At 45.1% G+C, this 16,602-nt stretch overlaps 1 protein-coding gene across 1 annotated transcript in view; it reads left to right on the top strand.

Annotated features, from left to right (window-relative positions):
* The window catches only part of DMRT1 (doublesex and mab-3 related transcription factor 1), a gene marked incomplete at both ends in the record, with an annotated part of 156,550 nt that extends 141,728 nt beyond the window's left edge, over nucleotides 1–14,822 (top strand). The window contains one exon of the mRNA XM_082245066.1: nucleotides 14,665–14,822. Within this exon, the coding sequence (XP_082101192.1) occupies nucleotides 14,665–14,822 (158 nt within the window). The remainder of the gene's footprint in view (nucleotides 1–14,664) is intronic.
* Between the last annotated feature and the right edge of the window lie 1,780 nt (nucleotides 14,823–16,602).

Below are 16,602 nucleotides of genomic sequence, written 5' to 3' on the forward strand. Positions count from 1 at the left end.
CATCAAACAGAAGATCCAGCCGCCGTACACTGCCGGAATACATCGCAGGATGCTGGTGACAAGGTAAGTAACCTCTTCCAGGATCCAGCGACTTCTCCCTGGCGGTACTCCGAGTGTGGCTCGGGGTTACCGCTAATGGCACTGAAATTCCACCCCGAGCCACACTCGGGAATACCGCCAGGGAGGTTAAACAGCCTAACGACTCACAGGCCTCTGTCTATCCACCGATTCACTGGTGAAGTAGCTAGGCCTCTGATGACCTGAAGTCCAAACAGTACACAATATACCTGAATATCATATTCACCATCCTCAACAGGGGGAATTGCTGAATAAGAAAAGCAAATGAGATTTTATACATATAAATATAGAAATAATAATACATACAGAGCAATCTGTGTTTAACTTAGAACATATTCTTAATTGCATTCTGTTCAATTATACATAGACTCCTGTGAGCCCTTCAAAGTTTTATTGAGTTACTAGGTCCCTCGGGACCAAGAATGGCTTTGAATTAATTCCATCTAGTAAAAGAGAAAAGGGAGAAATCAAGGGGAAAGGAGGGGGGCTAGGGTATAGAGACAGAGAGAAAAGAAAAAAAAATCCCCAGTTGAGAAAGAGATGAGAAAAGACAAGGAGAAAGTATTAGTGTCTAAGTACCAGGCTGTGACCCTCCTATGTAGGGGGCCGGTGTCTCCATCCAGATCAGGTGGATTCTGACAGGTATTTCATCCAGGAATCCCATGTTTTCTCAAAGTAGGCCAGCTTGTCCCGAAGGATAGCCACCATGCGTTTATTGATCACACTCCATGTCAACTTTCCCATTAGGAGATCAAAAGGGACCATGGGTGACCTCTAGGATCGGGCAATGGATATCCTAGCTGCCGTGAAATAACTGCGATTAGGCGTCTCACATATCCCGGGGTGAAGAAATGTCATCAGCACACCAAGGATTCCTCGAAAGGGTCCAAAGCTTTATTCTGTGGTCACGTAATACATATGTAGCAATGTTTCAGAGCCACGCAGGGCCCCTTCATCAGGCAAGTGATAAACACTTTGCTGCACGTGCACCAGGTATGGAGGACCGTTTCCTCCTGGCCGCAACCAAGAAAGCACCTGGAGGAGGCCCCCTGGACAGCGCACGGCAATCTGACTGAAACTAGATACCATTTCAAGAAAACTTTAAAATTTGCCTTAATCAGGGAGGTATTAATTTAAGATTTGGAATTGAATTGGGCCAGTTTCCCCCATTCTGCTGCTTCTTACTCTTCCCCCAAGTCCTGTTCCCATCGTGCCATGTAAGGTAGTTTAATGTACCCTTCATATAGTATAGTGTATATCATAGATATGTTATGTGGTCAGTGTGTTTATCCACTGAGCCACACAAGGAGGTATTTTTCCTGTAATGTGCTTCTAGATAGCATTCCTCTATGGTCGCAGAAATCTTCGAACCAGAGAAAATCGTTGTTCGTCCACCACTCCAATGTGGAGGGACTAAGACCCGGAGAGAACATTGGATTGTCCAGCAAAGGGGCCATTGGGGTATGGGGAGATTTGAATCTGTATCTTTGGGCCAATCTGTCCCATAGTCCCCAGCAAAAAGACAGCTTCGGGCATAGTATGCCCGGTCTGTCTCTGGCTTTCAGCCACATCAGGTGACCAATTGAAGTAGAGGGGAGGTGGGAGGATTCCAACTGTATCCATAACTAGTTAACCCGTTTGGAATGGAAGTGGATCAATTGCGCCACTTGTGCAGCATAATATTTAGTCAAATCTGGGCCTCTCAGAACTCCCCTCAGTTTAGGAGTAAATAGTGTGCGGCTGTTCACTCTAGGTCTCTTGTACCCCAAAATTAATTTCAGAACCTTCTGCTGACAAATACGCAAATCAGACGTATTAATTGTTATCGGTGAGGTACGGAATAGGTGTTGAATTCTACGTAGAATGTTCATCTTTACAGAGCTCAGCCTACGGAACCACGAGGTGAGGTCTTCTTGTAGTTTCTTATATAGGGGGGATAGTTTTTATGATATAAAAATCTATAGAGGGGGTGAAATGTATGCCAAGTAAGGAAGTGCATTCGTCTGCCATTTGAAGGGGAAATTTTGTTGAAGAGAGTTGTACAGTTTGAATGTAATATTCCTAATTTTATTAATTGAAGGTTACATACAATGAAATGCAAACTATCCTCTTACCGTTTTGAAAAATTAACCCCTGCAAAGTCTTCCAGAAGTATAGGCCTAATTGGAAGTAGATTTCTGTTCTGTGCAGTAAATGACTACGACGTACATAAATGTAAAAGATGTTTCATATCTAGCTGTGGAATAAAAAAAAAAACGGGGTTGATTTTCTATTTCTTTAGTAAATCAACCCCAAGAATTATTAAGCGTGATCCATATTCCTGCCACAGAATATTGTAGCAGCATATTACCCACTTTAGCTCTTGAAGGTTTTACACCCTTCCTGACCAGGCCATTTTTTGCGATACGCCACTGCGTTGCTTCAACTGACAATTGCGCAATCGTACGAAGCTATAACCAAATAAAATTAATGTTTTTTTTTCCGCACAAATAGAGCTTTCTTTTGGTGGTATTTGATCACCTCTGCGGTTTTTATTTTTTTGCCCTATTACCAAAAAACGAACCACAATTTTGAAAAAAATAACAATATTTCTCTATTGTTCATCTACAGACGCAGCTCCTTATCCTCATGACTCACAGGGTTATGCGCCTCCTTCTAGGAATAGGCACTAGGCAGGAAAAAAATGTAACCACGCCTATGAGAGCTGCCCATAAGTGTAGTCAAGCTTTTTCCTGCCCAGTGTCCTACTCCAGTAGGGGGCAGTATAACATAGTGGTTAAGAAGAATCAGGAGCTGTGTCTTTCAATGAACGAAAGAGAAAATTGGATTTTTAAAATTTTTTGTTGAGTATGTTTTGAAGCAGAAAGTGAAAAAAATTGATTTTTGTAAGAACTTACCGTAAAATCCTTTTCTCTGAAGTTCGACAGACGCAGCTCCTTATCCTCATGACTCACAGGGTTATGTGCCTCCTTCTAGGAATAGGCACTAGGCAGGAAAAAAATGTAACCACGCCTATGAGAGCTGTCCCTGCAGGCATAACCCCTCAGACTCTGCTATCATCAAACAGTTTTGTTCTGCCTAGTGTTAGGAATAGGACCTAGCTCCCTGCTGGGACTTCGGTCTTAGCTGTAACAGGGAAAGTTTGTGATTTTTTTTTATTTTTTAACTAGTTAGTTCCTGAGGACCAAGATCCAGAGGAACTACAAGCAACGCCACGGCTGTAGCGTACATCAATCAGCAGGGGGGCACCAAGAGTGTCTTGGTGGCCAAGGAGGTAGCCAAGATTCTGGCCTGGGCGGAAAGTTTTGTTCCAGCCCTCTCTGCTGTACACATTCCAGTTGTGGAAAACTGGCAGGCAAATTACCAGTCATCAGGTGTTGGATCAAGGGGAATGGTCCTGTGCGTTCGGTGGGGGATTACTGAGGTCGATCTGTTTGCCTCTCGCCTCAACAGGAAGGTGCAGAAATTCATAGCCAGGTCTCGAGATCCTCTGACCATTGCCACAGATGCACTGGTGGCTCCTTAGGGTCGGTATCAGCTGATTTATGCATTTCCCCCATTGAAACTCCTGCTCGCTTGTTTTAGATCACTAGGGTTTTGGCCTTTTTGCAGAAAAGGGTTGAACAGCGGTTGGCTTTGGGTACTATCAAAGGCCAAGTTTCGGCTTTGACTATATATTTTCAATGCCCGTTAGCCACGCATGTCCTAATCCAGACTTTTATTCAGGGAGTGCGCCATATGGCTCCCCTGAGGCGATCCCCGTTACCTCCGTGGGATCTAAATATGGTGTTATCTGTTCTTCAAAAGCCTCCTCTTGAAAAAATTTGGCAGCCTGCTGCAGTTTTTGCACTGGATAATCTAGATCCTTAAGGTCTCCCAGCCTTGCCAGCGAGCGTGAGCAGGTTATAGTCTAGAACTAGGACTCGCCACGACAGTGCCCCGATGGATGGGGACGAGGCTGTGAGTGGACATGACCTGGAGCGCAGCTTCCCTTGGCTGACAGTACCTCCATCCCGGGTGGGGGTGATCTGTTTCGGAGTGGCGCCCACCTGGTACTGTGGGGTGGTTTCTGATTTTCATCTAAATGAAGACATTGTGTTGCCTTCCCTTTGCCTTAAACCTCAGCATCCTAAGGAGTATGCCTTGCATTCTTCGGATGTGGTTTGGGCAATCAGGGTTTATTTAGAGACCACTGAGTCCTTTAGAAAATCAAAAGCTCTTTTTGTGCTTACTGATGGACCTCGTAAAGGATTTGCTGCGTCTGCTGTGACCATTTCCAGATGGATCAGGCAGACGGTGGTACAGGCCTATTCACTGAGGGGTCAGGTTCCTCCTTTCCCAGTGAAGGCTCATTCTACGAGAGTGCTGAGTGCCTCTTGGGCTTTTCGCCATCAGGCATCGGTGCTACAACTTTGCAAGGCAGCAACTTGGTCGTCTGTGCATACGTTCACAAAATTCTAAAAGGTAGATGTGTTGGCATCCGCGGATGCTTCTTTTGGCTGCAAGGTTTTGCAGGCAGCAGTTTAAAAGAGAACTTTGTTTAGTTTCTCTTTGAGGGTTAAAATTTTTCTGGGTTAGCTCCAGTTGTTACTCCATGTTACCTGGTTGGCTTAGATTAGCCATTGAGCACTTACGTTTTGTTTCTGCGTTGTTTCCCACCCCTCATGATTATACTGCTTTGGGACATCCCTATGAGTCATGAAGATAAGGAGCTGCGTCTGTTAATGAATGATAGAGTAAACTGGATATTTTAAAGAACTTGACGTAAAATCCTTTTCTCTGAAGTTCATTGACAGACTCAGTACCCGCCCCTCTACTTCTGAGGTGTGGAGCTTTTTGTCTTCTAAACACTGCTTGCAACTAAACTGTTTGATGATAGCAGAGTCTGAGGGGTTATGCCTGCAGGGACAGACCGCATAGGCGTGGTTATGCTTTTTTTCCTGCCTAGTGCCTATTCCTAGAAGGAGGAGCATAACTCTATGAGTCATGAAGATAAAGAGCTGCGTCTGTCGAACTTCAGAGAAAAGGATTTTACGGTAAGTTCTTACAAAAATCAATTTTTTTCACTTTCTGCTTCAAAACATACTCAACAAAAAATTTTAAAAATCCAATTTTCTCTTTCGTTCATTGAAAGACACAGCTCCTGATTCTTCTTAACCACTATGTTATACTGCCCCCTACTGGAGTAGGACACTGGGCAGGAAAAAGCTTGACTACACTTATGGGCAGTCCCAGGGTGTATACACCCACTCTCGGCTGTAGGCAGTTTTTTTCTGCCTACTCAGGAGTAAGGACCTAGTTCCTTGCTGGGATCTCTGGTCCTGGCCTTTCTTCTTTTTAAATGGAATTTTTTCCTATCTTTGTTATTTTGTTTCTGTGAGAATCTACAATCTATTGCCGGACTGGGCGACAGACTGGATAATCAAGATCCAGAGTATCCCCCCCGTCTGGCCAGCGAGTGCGCACAGGCCTCAGCCTCGCATAGCCCCATTGGACGGGGGCTGGCCTGCGAGTTAAACGTCTTGCGAGGGCGGATATGACCTGGCCTCAGCCTGAGTCGCAATGTTAGGTCATGTGGTCAGCTTGGCTCATCGCTTAGAAGGGGTGGTTCATTTTTTGATGATAGCCTTGCCGCCATTATTGTGTGGGGCACCTGCCCCTTTTTAGCGCTGCGGAACCATCGGAGTACCCTTCTTGCGTGTCCGCCTCACGATGGATGACCCCCTTTTAAGCAGGCTACTTCCTATTATGCGGGCCTCTATGGAGGGGCTCAGAGGGGGACCCTCTTGTCCCCTTTTTGCAGGGTCCAGTAGATAATCCATTGGTGGGCCCTTGGTTGGTGTCCCCTTTGCGGGATCGCAGTCGGCGACCCTCCCCCGATTGTTACGTCAGATCCTGAAATTGTTTCGGCCGCCGTGGGCACGAGTCACCCTGCTGGGTCTGTGTCCACACACCCTGAGTGCTCAGATAGCGAGGATGATTCCTCTGCTCATTTAGCCACGCATTAAAAGGCGCCGGTGGATGCACTGTTTGTGTCAGTGCGTGAAATGCTGCTCCGGAGGCTACGGTCTTTTTCAGCATTCACAGGTCTTCCAACATTGTCACAAAATAGTGGGGTTGTCCAAAACGCAGTGGTTCCTAAGCGTTTTTGCCTTGCGGTATCCTTATGAGGATTAACTGCTTAAAAGGTGGACAGTCCCACCTGTAGGTGACTCGTCGGTTTCCAGGTTGAATAAAGCTATCTTCATTCAGGTTAAGAAGACCTCGGGCCAGGACCTGGAGGGGAAACAGCTTCCCTCTGTCTTGCGGAGCTGGTGGATGAGTTGATCCAGGGGCTTCTTTGGATGCGGCTCCTTTGATTTTTAGGCTGTCTGTATCAGCAGTGGTCCATCAGCGTATTATCTGGCTAAAATGCTGGTCTGCAGACCAGACTTCTAAGAAAGCCTTATCTGATCTTCCCCTTGTAGGGGATCGCACAGTGGGGAAGAGTACTCTTCTTCCACCGGCTACCAAGGGCAAGGAGCCCCGTCGTAGACATGGGCCATTCTCCTCGGCTCATAAGAAGTTTTTTCATCCTTCAAGCTCTCAAGACAAGGGATCAAAAGTCAGGGCCTCTACCGGAGGTTCCAAGAGGAAATGGTCTGGCAAGCCACGAGCGGGCTCTTCCAGACCTGCAGACAAGGCTGCCTCGGCTTGAAGGAGTGCCCTCACCCATATCTGGGGTAGGGGGGGGTGTCTTCGCTGGTTTCCGGATCCATGGACCTCCCTGGTACAGAACGAGTGGGTCCACAAAGTTTTTCGGTCAGGCTACAAGATCGAGTTCAGTCTTATACTCCGAAAAGGTTCTTCCCTTCCAGCCTGCACTTGTCCCCAGATCGCTTACAGGGTCTCTTTCGGGCAGTGCAAGACTTCCCAACTTCTGAACTTTTTCAGGAGTTTTTACTCAAACCTCTTTACAGTTCCCAGGAAGGAAGGCAAGGTACGTCCAATTCTGGACCTCATGACGTTAAACTGCTTTGTGCAGGTACAGAAGTTCCGCATGAAGTCCATTGCACAGTAGTGGCGTCCCTACATCTGGGGGTTTTCTTCTTGCTTCTATCGACATTAAGGACGCCTACCTGCACATTCTAATATGTGCAGGTCACCAGAGCTTCCTCCGTTTTGCCATGGGCGAGGAGCAGTGTCAGTTTGTGGCGTTGAGCTTTGGCCTTGTCTCCACTCCTCGGGTCTTCACAAAAGTGTTGGCCCCGGTGCTGCCATTGTTTGAGTCAGCAGGGGATCACAGTACTGGGGTACCTGGGCGATCTTCTTCTGCGAGCAGAGTCTCCGACTGCTCTGATGGACATCTGGAGATTACTCTGCAAACTCTGTGGGAGTTCAGTTGGATTTTAAACCTTTAGAAGTCTGCTTTGGTTCTGTCCTCAAAAACTGGACTATCTGGGTTTTACTCTGGTCTCGGCCTCAGCCAGAGTGTTTTTTCTCTGGAAGAACTCCAGACATTTCAGGAGACAGTTCAGCTTCTGTTGTTCAGCAGACGGTCATCCCTCTGGGCTTGCATGCGGGTTCTGGGCCTGATGGTGTCCACCTTCGAGGTGGTCTGTTTGCACAGTTCCACACAAGATCTCTGCAAAAGAGATTCTGGTGAAATGGGACAAGGATCCACGGTCTCTGGAGGTGGCTTTGCTCAACGGCACTTTGACAGGGAACATCCTTCTCCCCCTGTACTGAACGGTTGTCACCACAGATGCCAGCCTATCCGTGTGGGGAGACGTCCTCAGGGGGTCTGAACTGTGGCAGAGTACAGACTGCCGATTAATTTAATGGAGCTCCGAGCGATCACACTTGTCTGGCTCATTGGACAATTGGTCTTTAGGGGTGTCCGGTACGAATTTATTCAGGCAAGGCCATTGCTGTGGTCTATGTCAATCACTAAGGGGGCACAAGAAGTGTCCTGGTGGCTCAGTAAGAAACCAGCATTCTAAGGTAAACTGCTGATTCGTTCCAGTTCTCTCTAACTCCTGCCATGACTCCTGTGCAGGATCGAGGCAGAAAGGATTTGGGTCATTCTAGTGGCTCAAAACTGGCCTCGCCGGTCTTGGCATGCCGATCTGGTATGGCTAGGCGCTAATGATCCTTGGGGACTTCCTCTCAGGCAGGATCTGCTGTCCCAAGGACCAATCTTCCATCCTGCTTTACAATCGCTGGCTTTGACAGCTTGGCTGTTGAATGCCAGGTGCTAAAGGATAGAGGTTTGTCTGAGTCGGTGATTCCTATGCTGTTGAAAGCTGGGAAATCTACTTCTAGAAAGATCTACCTTTGTACGTGGACGATGTACATTGCGTTGGGGTTCATCCTCGCTCCTTCTCGGTGGATCGGATCTTAACCTTCCTTCAATGGGGGGTTGAACAGCAATTGGCCTTGAGTACCATCAAGGGCCAGGTATCGGCTTTTGCGTTTTTTTTTTTTCCAACGACCTTTGGCCACACACTCCCTGGTGCGCACCTTTCTTCAGGGTGTTCGACATTTGGTTCCTTCAGTGTGGGCTCTGTTGCCAACTTGGGATCTTAATTTGGTGCTTTCAGCTCTACAGAAGCCTCCCTTTGAAAATATTCGGGAGCTTTTCCTGCTTTCGCTGTCCGAGAAGGTAGCCTTTTTTCCCTCTATCGTTCATTGACGGATGCAGTCTCTGTTCTTCTTAACAGTAGGGTTATACTGCTCCCTACAGGAGTAGCATACTAGGCAGAAAAAAAGTTCTGGCTACTCCTATGGGCAGTCCCAGGAGGTATACTCCCTCTTTCTGCTATACGATGTCAGTTTTTTTCTGCCTAGTCAGGAGTAAGGACCTAGTTCCTTGCTGGGATCTCTAGTCCTGGCACAAAACATTTTCTAGATAGTTTTTTTTATCCAGATTTTTTCCTGTGAGAGATTAAGGGTGTTTTTAGTCTCACTTAAGGGTGTTTATTGTTTTTCAGGTGGGTCTCATCTTGCTGTTCTGATGAGCTCTCTGTTGCCTGGTTGGCTATGGTTCAGCCTTGGGGAATTGTTTTCTGCTGTTCCCACCCCTCATGTTTTATGGCACTGCTTTGGGACATCCCTACTTTTAAGAAGAACAGAGACTGTCTCCATCAATGAATGATAGAGAAAATTGGATTTTTGTCTTACCGTAAAATCCTTTTCTCTGAAGTTCATTGATGGACGCAGTACCCGCCCCTCTATTTTGAATTGGGTTGGTATTGCTTTCTCTGACACTGCTTTGTTACAAAACTGACATCCTATAGCAGAGAGAGGGAGTATACCTCCTGGGACTGCCCATAGGCATAGCCAGAATTCTTTTTTGCCTTATGTCCTACTCCAGTAGGGGGCAGTATAACCCTACTGTTAAGAAGAACGGAGACTGCGTCCGTCAATGAACTTCAGAGAAAAGGATTTTACGGTAAGACAAAAATCCAATTATTTTGGTGGCTTTCACCTCTGCGCGTAGGGTGTAGGAACTGGCGGCGTTATCCTGTCGTTTACCTTATGGTGATTCACAAGGATAAGTTGGTGCTTTGCCTCTGCCCATCATTCCTTCCTAAGGTGGTCTCTGACTTTCATTTAACTGAAGACATTGTGTTGCCTTCCCTGTGTCCCCGGCCTAAACATCAAAAGGAAATTGCCTTGCATGCCTTGGATGTGGTCCGGGCAATTAGGGTGTACCTGGCAGCTACAGAGTCTTTTAGGAAGTCAGACTCTCTATTGTGCTCACGGATGGACCTCACAAAGGGTTGTCCACTTCTTCTGCGACCATTTCCAGATGGATCAGACAGACGGTGGTTCAGGCCTATTCCATCAAGGGTCAGGTTCCTCCTTTACCTGTCAAGGCGCACTCTATTAGGGCGCCTAGTGCCTCTTGGGCTTTCCGTCATCATGCGACGTAGGTTTGCAACGCAGCCCCCTGGTCGTCGGTGCACACTTTTTCATAAAGTGGATATGTTTGCATCTGCGGATGCTTCTTTTGACCGCAAGGTTTTGCAGGCTTCTGTTTAGAGGACCTAGTCCTCTTTGAGGGTGTATTTTTCAGGTGAGCTCAAGTTGTTTATGGTAAAACTCTGTTACCTGATTGGCTATGGTTAGCCTTGGGAATTTTTTTCTGATGTGTCCCCCCCCCCCCCCATGTTTAACACTGCTTTGGGACGTCCCAATGGTTAAGAAGAATCAGGAGCTGTGTCCGACAATGAACAAAAGAGATAATTGAATTTTTGACTTACCGTAAAATCCATTTCTCTGATGTTCATTGACGGACACAGCACCCACGCCTTTGTTGAGTTGGCTTTCTTCTGGCACTGCTTGTAACAAAACTGAGTGCCTATAGCTGAGAGTGGATGTATACCCCCTGGGATTGAACATAGGCATAGTCAAGCTTTTTCCTGCCTAGTGTCCTACTCCTGTAGGGGGCAGTATAACCCAATGGTTAAGAAGAATAAGGAGCTGTGTCTGTCAATGAACATCAGAGAAATGTTTTTTACAGTAAGTCATTGATTAGTTTGCGCAAAATGTAAAGTGTCTGCAAACTATGGGATACATTTATAGACTTTTTATTTTTGGTTTGTTTTTACTAATATAGGCGGTGATCCGCGATTTTTAGCAGGACTGCGACATTGTAGCGGACAAATCTAACAATAAGTGACACTTTTTGAGGACCAGTGACATCAATACAGTGATAAGTGCTAAATAAAATCCACTGTTACTGTATAAATGATACTGGCAGGGAAGGGGTTAACACCAGGGGTGATCAAGGGGTTAAGTGTGCTCCTAGGGAGTGCTTTCTAACCGTGGGGGGGGGGGGGTGGATGCACTAGAGGAAAAGGGAGATCTGTGTTTCAGCTTAGCTAAAACACAAGATCTCTCTTTTACTCCCAGACAGAACAGCGGTCTGCCTTGTTTACATAGGCAGACCGCCGTTCTGTCATTGCTGTGGCCACCAGACCTACTGATTGGCTCCTGCTGTGTCCAATCACATCCTGAGCACACCCCCCTACATCTCATGCACAAAATCACGTAAATGTACAGGATTTTGCACAGCCGGGCTGCCCTGCTACAGTATGTATGCGGTGGGCGGTCTGGAACTGGTTAAAAGAGAAGTATGCCCAAAGCATTTTTGCCCATGCGTCTCTTTTGGGTCACAGGAGAGCACTTGCTTTTGCTCTCCTGTGACCCACAATCATCCAACAGTGGGCTAAAGAGTCATAAAGCCGGTCCAGGCTCTTTAAGGATCCCAACCATATTGTCAGGATCCACCTGCGATCGGCAACTGCCTCAGCCTGTCAGTGCGCCGCTGAGTGCTGGAGCTAGCTGATTCTGCTTTCTTGCCTTCCTGGAGCTCCAGTGGGTGCTGCAGGAGCAGAGCAGAGAACTGTAACTGACACTCACCGCATGAGCTCCCAAAAAAACTGCTTTTGCCAAATTTGCTAAATATATCAGTTACAGTTCATCTGCCAACATCTCATTATTACCTGAAGATGTTAGGAGGTGCCATTGGTGTCAGTTAAAAAAAAAACTGCTTCTACACATGCTTATTAGGTCTGCATTTTCTAACCTGCTATTCAGAATATGTCCTAAACACTAAAGCCTTTGAAGATTAAACCAAACCTATTATTTCATTTGTATTTCTCAGTAAATAAAGTAGCCCTGATACTATATGATCACATTTACTAATAGCACTACTTGTAAAAGAGGAAGTAACATGCAGTATGTATATTTTCTACTTCCCAACCACTGGAAGTATTCAACCAGACAGATGACCCAAATACCTGCCGCCCACCCCCCCCCCCCCCCCACAGCCGCTGTACTTCCTTCTGCTGACATCTATCCTGTAGTGATGGTTGAGTCTGCTGGAGGAACCACAAGAAACAGTGTTCTACAGACTCGCAAGCGTAGAGTAAATGAAGTGGTTGGAGAGTACGGTCAACTTTCTTATAATGACAACCGATGCAGCTATGCAGCCACTTCGCTGTTCTAACAAGCAGCGGGAGGGGAGGACTTCCGCGGCTCGCCCAAGCTTCCCGTCCTCCCGGGAGACAAGAGCCACCAGTCGGCACATCCGCCGGCTGGTTGGAGACCTAAACAAAGCCGGAATCGGCTTTGATCAGGCCTCGGATGTAGTAACCCGGAAGCGACGTCACTTTCAGTTTACTCAGCAGCCAATGGCGTTGGCGTTTTGAAAACTTTCAAGTGCAGAGGAGGGGTTTGGGGTCTTTTAGACCCCAGATACCTCCATAAAGGGTACCTGTCACTGCCTATTACTGTCACAAGGGATGTTTACTTTCCTTGTGAAAGCAATAAAAATTATCAGGACATTTTTTTTTTTTAAAGGAACAGTGTTAAAAAATACTTATAAAAAAGTGTTTTTCAAAGCGCCCTATCCTTCTGTGCTCCCACGCCAAAGCAAATGCATACGTAAGTCTCGCCCGAAAATGTAAACAGTGTTCAAACCAAACATGTGAGGTATTGCCTCGATCATTAGAACAGTGTTTCTCAACTCCGGTCCTCAGGGCACACTAACAGGCCAGATTTTAAGTATTACCTTGGGGAGATGCAGACTAGAATACTGCAATCACTGAGCAGCAAATGATATCACCTGTGATGTATTTCAGTTTTCTTGCAAACCTGGCCTGACCTGCCCTGAGGAGCGGAGTTGAGAGACACTGCATTAGAGCGACAGCAATAGTTCTAGCTTAGGACCTCCTCTGTAACTCCTAACAGGTAACTAATAACATTTTTTAACCACTTTACCGCTGAGTACCGTAGTACTACTGCGGCAAAGTGGCTCTTGTAGGTCTGACGACGTAGACCTACGTCGCCAGACTCCTCCCCCTGTAGGCGGCGCTCGCGCACCGCCGGAGGCGCGCTCCCGCTGTTTTCATTCACAGCGGGAGTCGGGCCAGGGGAGGAGCAGCGGCAATCGCTGCTCTGCCCCGATCGTCGGGGAATCCAGTTTGGAGATCCGCCCGCCTGTGTAAACAGAGCGGGCGGATCTCCTCAGTGACAGGGAGTGACAGATTGGACTGTTCAGCATAGCTGGACATCCGATCTGTCCTTGTCTCACACAGTCACCTCCCCCCCCCACACGTCAGTAAGCACCAGGCATACATTAACCCCTCCCTCTCCAATAAAATTAACCCCTTCCCTGCCAGTGTCATTTTTACAGTAACAGTGCATATTTATAGCACTGATTACTGCAGTAATGTCACTGGTACCCCAAAAAGTGTCAAAAATGTCAGTCAAGGGTCCGATCTGTCCGTCGCAATGTCGCAGTCCCGCAAAAAAAATCGCAGATCGCCGCCATTACTCGTTAAAAAAAAAAAACACCAAAAATGATATAAATCTTTCCTTTAGTTAGTAAACGCAATAACTTTTGCGCAAACCAATCAAAATATGCTTATTGCGATTTTTTTTACCAAACATAGGTAGCAGAAAACAAATTGGCAAAAAATTTAAAAAAAATTAGATTTTTACATCTTTTTTGGGGGGAATTTCATATAAAAAAATGTTAAAAATATTGTTATTTTTTCAAAACAAACGCTCTTTTTTTGTTTATAGCGCAAAAAGTAAAAATCGCACAGGTGATCAAATACCACCAAAAGAAAGCTCTGTTTGTGGGAAAAAAAGGACGTAAATTTCTTTTGGGTACAGCGTCGCACGACCGCGCAATTGTCAGTTAAATTCGCACAGTGCCGAATCGCAAAAAGTGGCCCAGACGTAAGACAGCAAAATGCTCTAGTGGTAAAGTGGTTAAAGCGTCACCTATGGAAATTTTTAAGTACCGTAATTTTTTCGCCATTTCATGAGTGTGCGCAATTTAAAAGCCTGACATGTGTTAGGCTTCTATTTACTCGGTGTAACATTATCTTTCACATTATACAAAAAAACTAGGCTAACTACTGTTTAGTTTTTTTTTATTTATTGAAGTGTATTTTTTCCAACACAATTATTTTTGAAAGACTGCTGCGCAAATACAGTGTGACATAGAATATTGCAACAACCGCCATTTTATTCTCTAGGGTCCCTGCTAATATATATATATATATATATATATATATATATATATATATATATATATATATATATATGTTGGGGGGGGGGGTTCTAAGTAATTTTCCAGCAAAAAATACTGATTTTAACTTGTAATAAACAAATGTCAGAAATAGGCCTTATCTTCAAGTGGTTAAGCTTTGACAATAAAACCTGGAAGCTGATTGGTTTCTATGCAGAGCTGCCCCAGATTTTGCACTCTTCAGTTTTAGTAAATCCTCCCCCTGTGACAGGATCACTTTAATATGGCACATGATAGCATTACCAAATTACTATTATTTTGAGTAGAATAGTAGCTCAGTCTTGACATGATTAATGCTGTTGCTGTCTAGTGCATGCTAAAGTCTAGTTGAAGAGCATATAGTCTTGCTACGTGAAACAGTTTCTGTGTTTTACATCATTACAGACTGCAGAAAGTATAATATTTTCAATCTGTGTCTAGTAGATTGTTTTTTACATTATAAGGTCAGAGAAATAACTAATTGTGTTTTGCCTTTATCTTCTGTGTAATTACAGTGTTTTCACCACCCAGCAGCCAGGATTCTGGATTGGTTTCTTTGTCCAGCAGCTCTCCAATCAGCAATGACAGCACCAAAGGTGTAGCAGAGCGTGAAGCTCCCAATGATGCCTCCACCTACACAGTAACAAGCATGGCCGATGACACCAAGATCTGATGTAACCATATAATGAAACTATCGTTGCAGTAGCTGTCTATCCATAAAAGTTAGGTCTACCATAGAGTTATATGTAAAGACCAAGCAGGGCAGTACCTCCCTTTATGATTCATCCTATTAAAAAATTAAGACAATTTTATGATCTGCTTTGCATATGCCACTTTATCTTAGAATCACAGGTTTCCCCACGATGTTGACATGTTTTATATTATTAGGTTGGCAAAACAGGAAACCTTTTCAGTTTAGGTTACGAGTATAGTAACTCAGCACTAACATTTTCATAACGAATTTGACAGTTTGAGCAGTACTCCAACAACTGAACATTACTCAATCTTCCTGCCCTGATTAAGGTGTGTTATATCTTCTTTCATTGATAAAAAAGAAATGAATGCTTAGCAAATAAGAATTTCCACTTGTGGTTTCATGCATTTTAAAGCCCTAATTGATGATTTAATAAGGAAGCAATTTACCTAAGTGCGTGTTCATTTCACATACTCAGCCAGCTTCCCTAGAAATCCCCAATGGTTTAATGTAAAACTCCAAGCAATCTTCTAATATACAGTTGCAATACATATTTGCTAATTGTTTGACCTGCCAAAGGATTTGAAACTCTGTTGAACCGTTCATGTGACTCAGACACCTTAGCCACAATGTACACACAGAACGTTCATTTTAGTTTTCCCTAGTTCAGGAAACCAAAACCAAGATAATGCCGCCCAAGGTGAGCAATTGACTCCTTCATGTTGGAAGCAAAGATCGAGGGTGCTGCACATCTCATCTTGTAAGACCAAGTGAAGATGCAAAAGTCCAGAATTTTGCTGCACTCCTCAATTTCTTTATTAAATTATTAACATTAAATCACATGTACGGCAGGAACGCAAAAAAAGGTAACACTTTTCATGCTAAATACGATGCTTACTCAAGCCATACAAGTGATGTCATTTTAATACTTAAATAAACATATCGAGGAGTGCAGCAAAATTTCAGACTTTTGCATTTTCACTTTCCCTAGTTCAGCTCAAGGTCCCTTTCACACAGGCGAACCGTTCAGATCTGCCTGTCCATTTTTCAGGCGGATCTGAACGGATGCCCCATGCATCTCTATGGGGCATCGGATGTCAGCGGAGACATGTCTGCTGACATCTGATCCGTCAAATCTGGATGGATGGAAAACCTATTTTCCATCTGTCCAGCGGATTGGATTGGATGAGAACGGACAGACGGTCTGTTCCCATCCAATTCCCCCAAAGAGAACAGCGGGACCTGACAGCTCTGTCTCCATACACAGCGTGGAGACAGAGCTGCCACCCGCCTGCTCAGCAGGGGATCAGCGGATCGATCCCCCGCTGAGATAAACGGAGTCCGTTGACGGACTCCCCTGTGTGAAAGGGGCCTTACAGTTTCTGGGGTCAATTACCCAGCTCATATAACAAAGCTGCTGATTTCCATAGTGTCCAATGAACAGGGTAGAGGAAGAGGAGTTACAAGGAAGCTGCATTACTGAGCTAGAAAATTGATGCATCACCTGTGTGACTGCAATTTGACAGATTTATGTAAATCACAAGCATGTTCACAATTAAAAATCCTTTTGCAGGTACATGCACTTTAAATGTGCTTTGCTGTTTGCTGGGAGATCTACTTAAACACTAAAGAATCTAATTGGGTATTAGACATAAGCACAGGCGACTTATGAGGATATTAAATCAACCCAGTAGAGGTTACTGATAGAAGTAACTTTATCGAGTGCCTAAAGTGTTAGATGTGCTAGACAGAAAAAATT

The sequence above is a fragment of the Pelophylax lessonae genome (genome assembly GCF_965119305.1).
Source record: "Pelophylax lessonae genome assembly, chromosome: 1".
Lineage (NCBI taxonomy): Eukaryota > Metazoa > Chordata > Amphibia > Anura > Ranidae > Pelophylax > Pelophylax lessonae.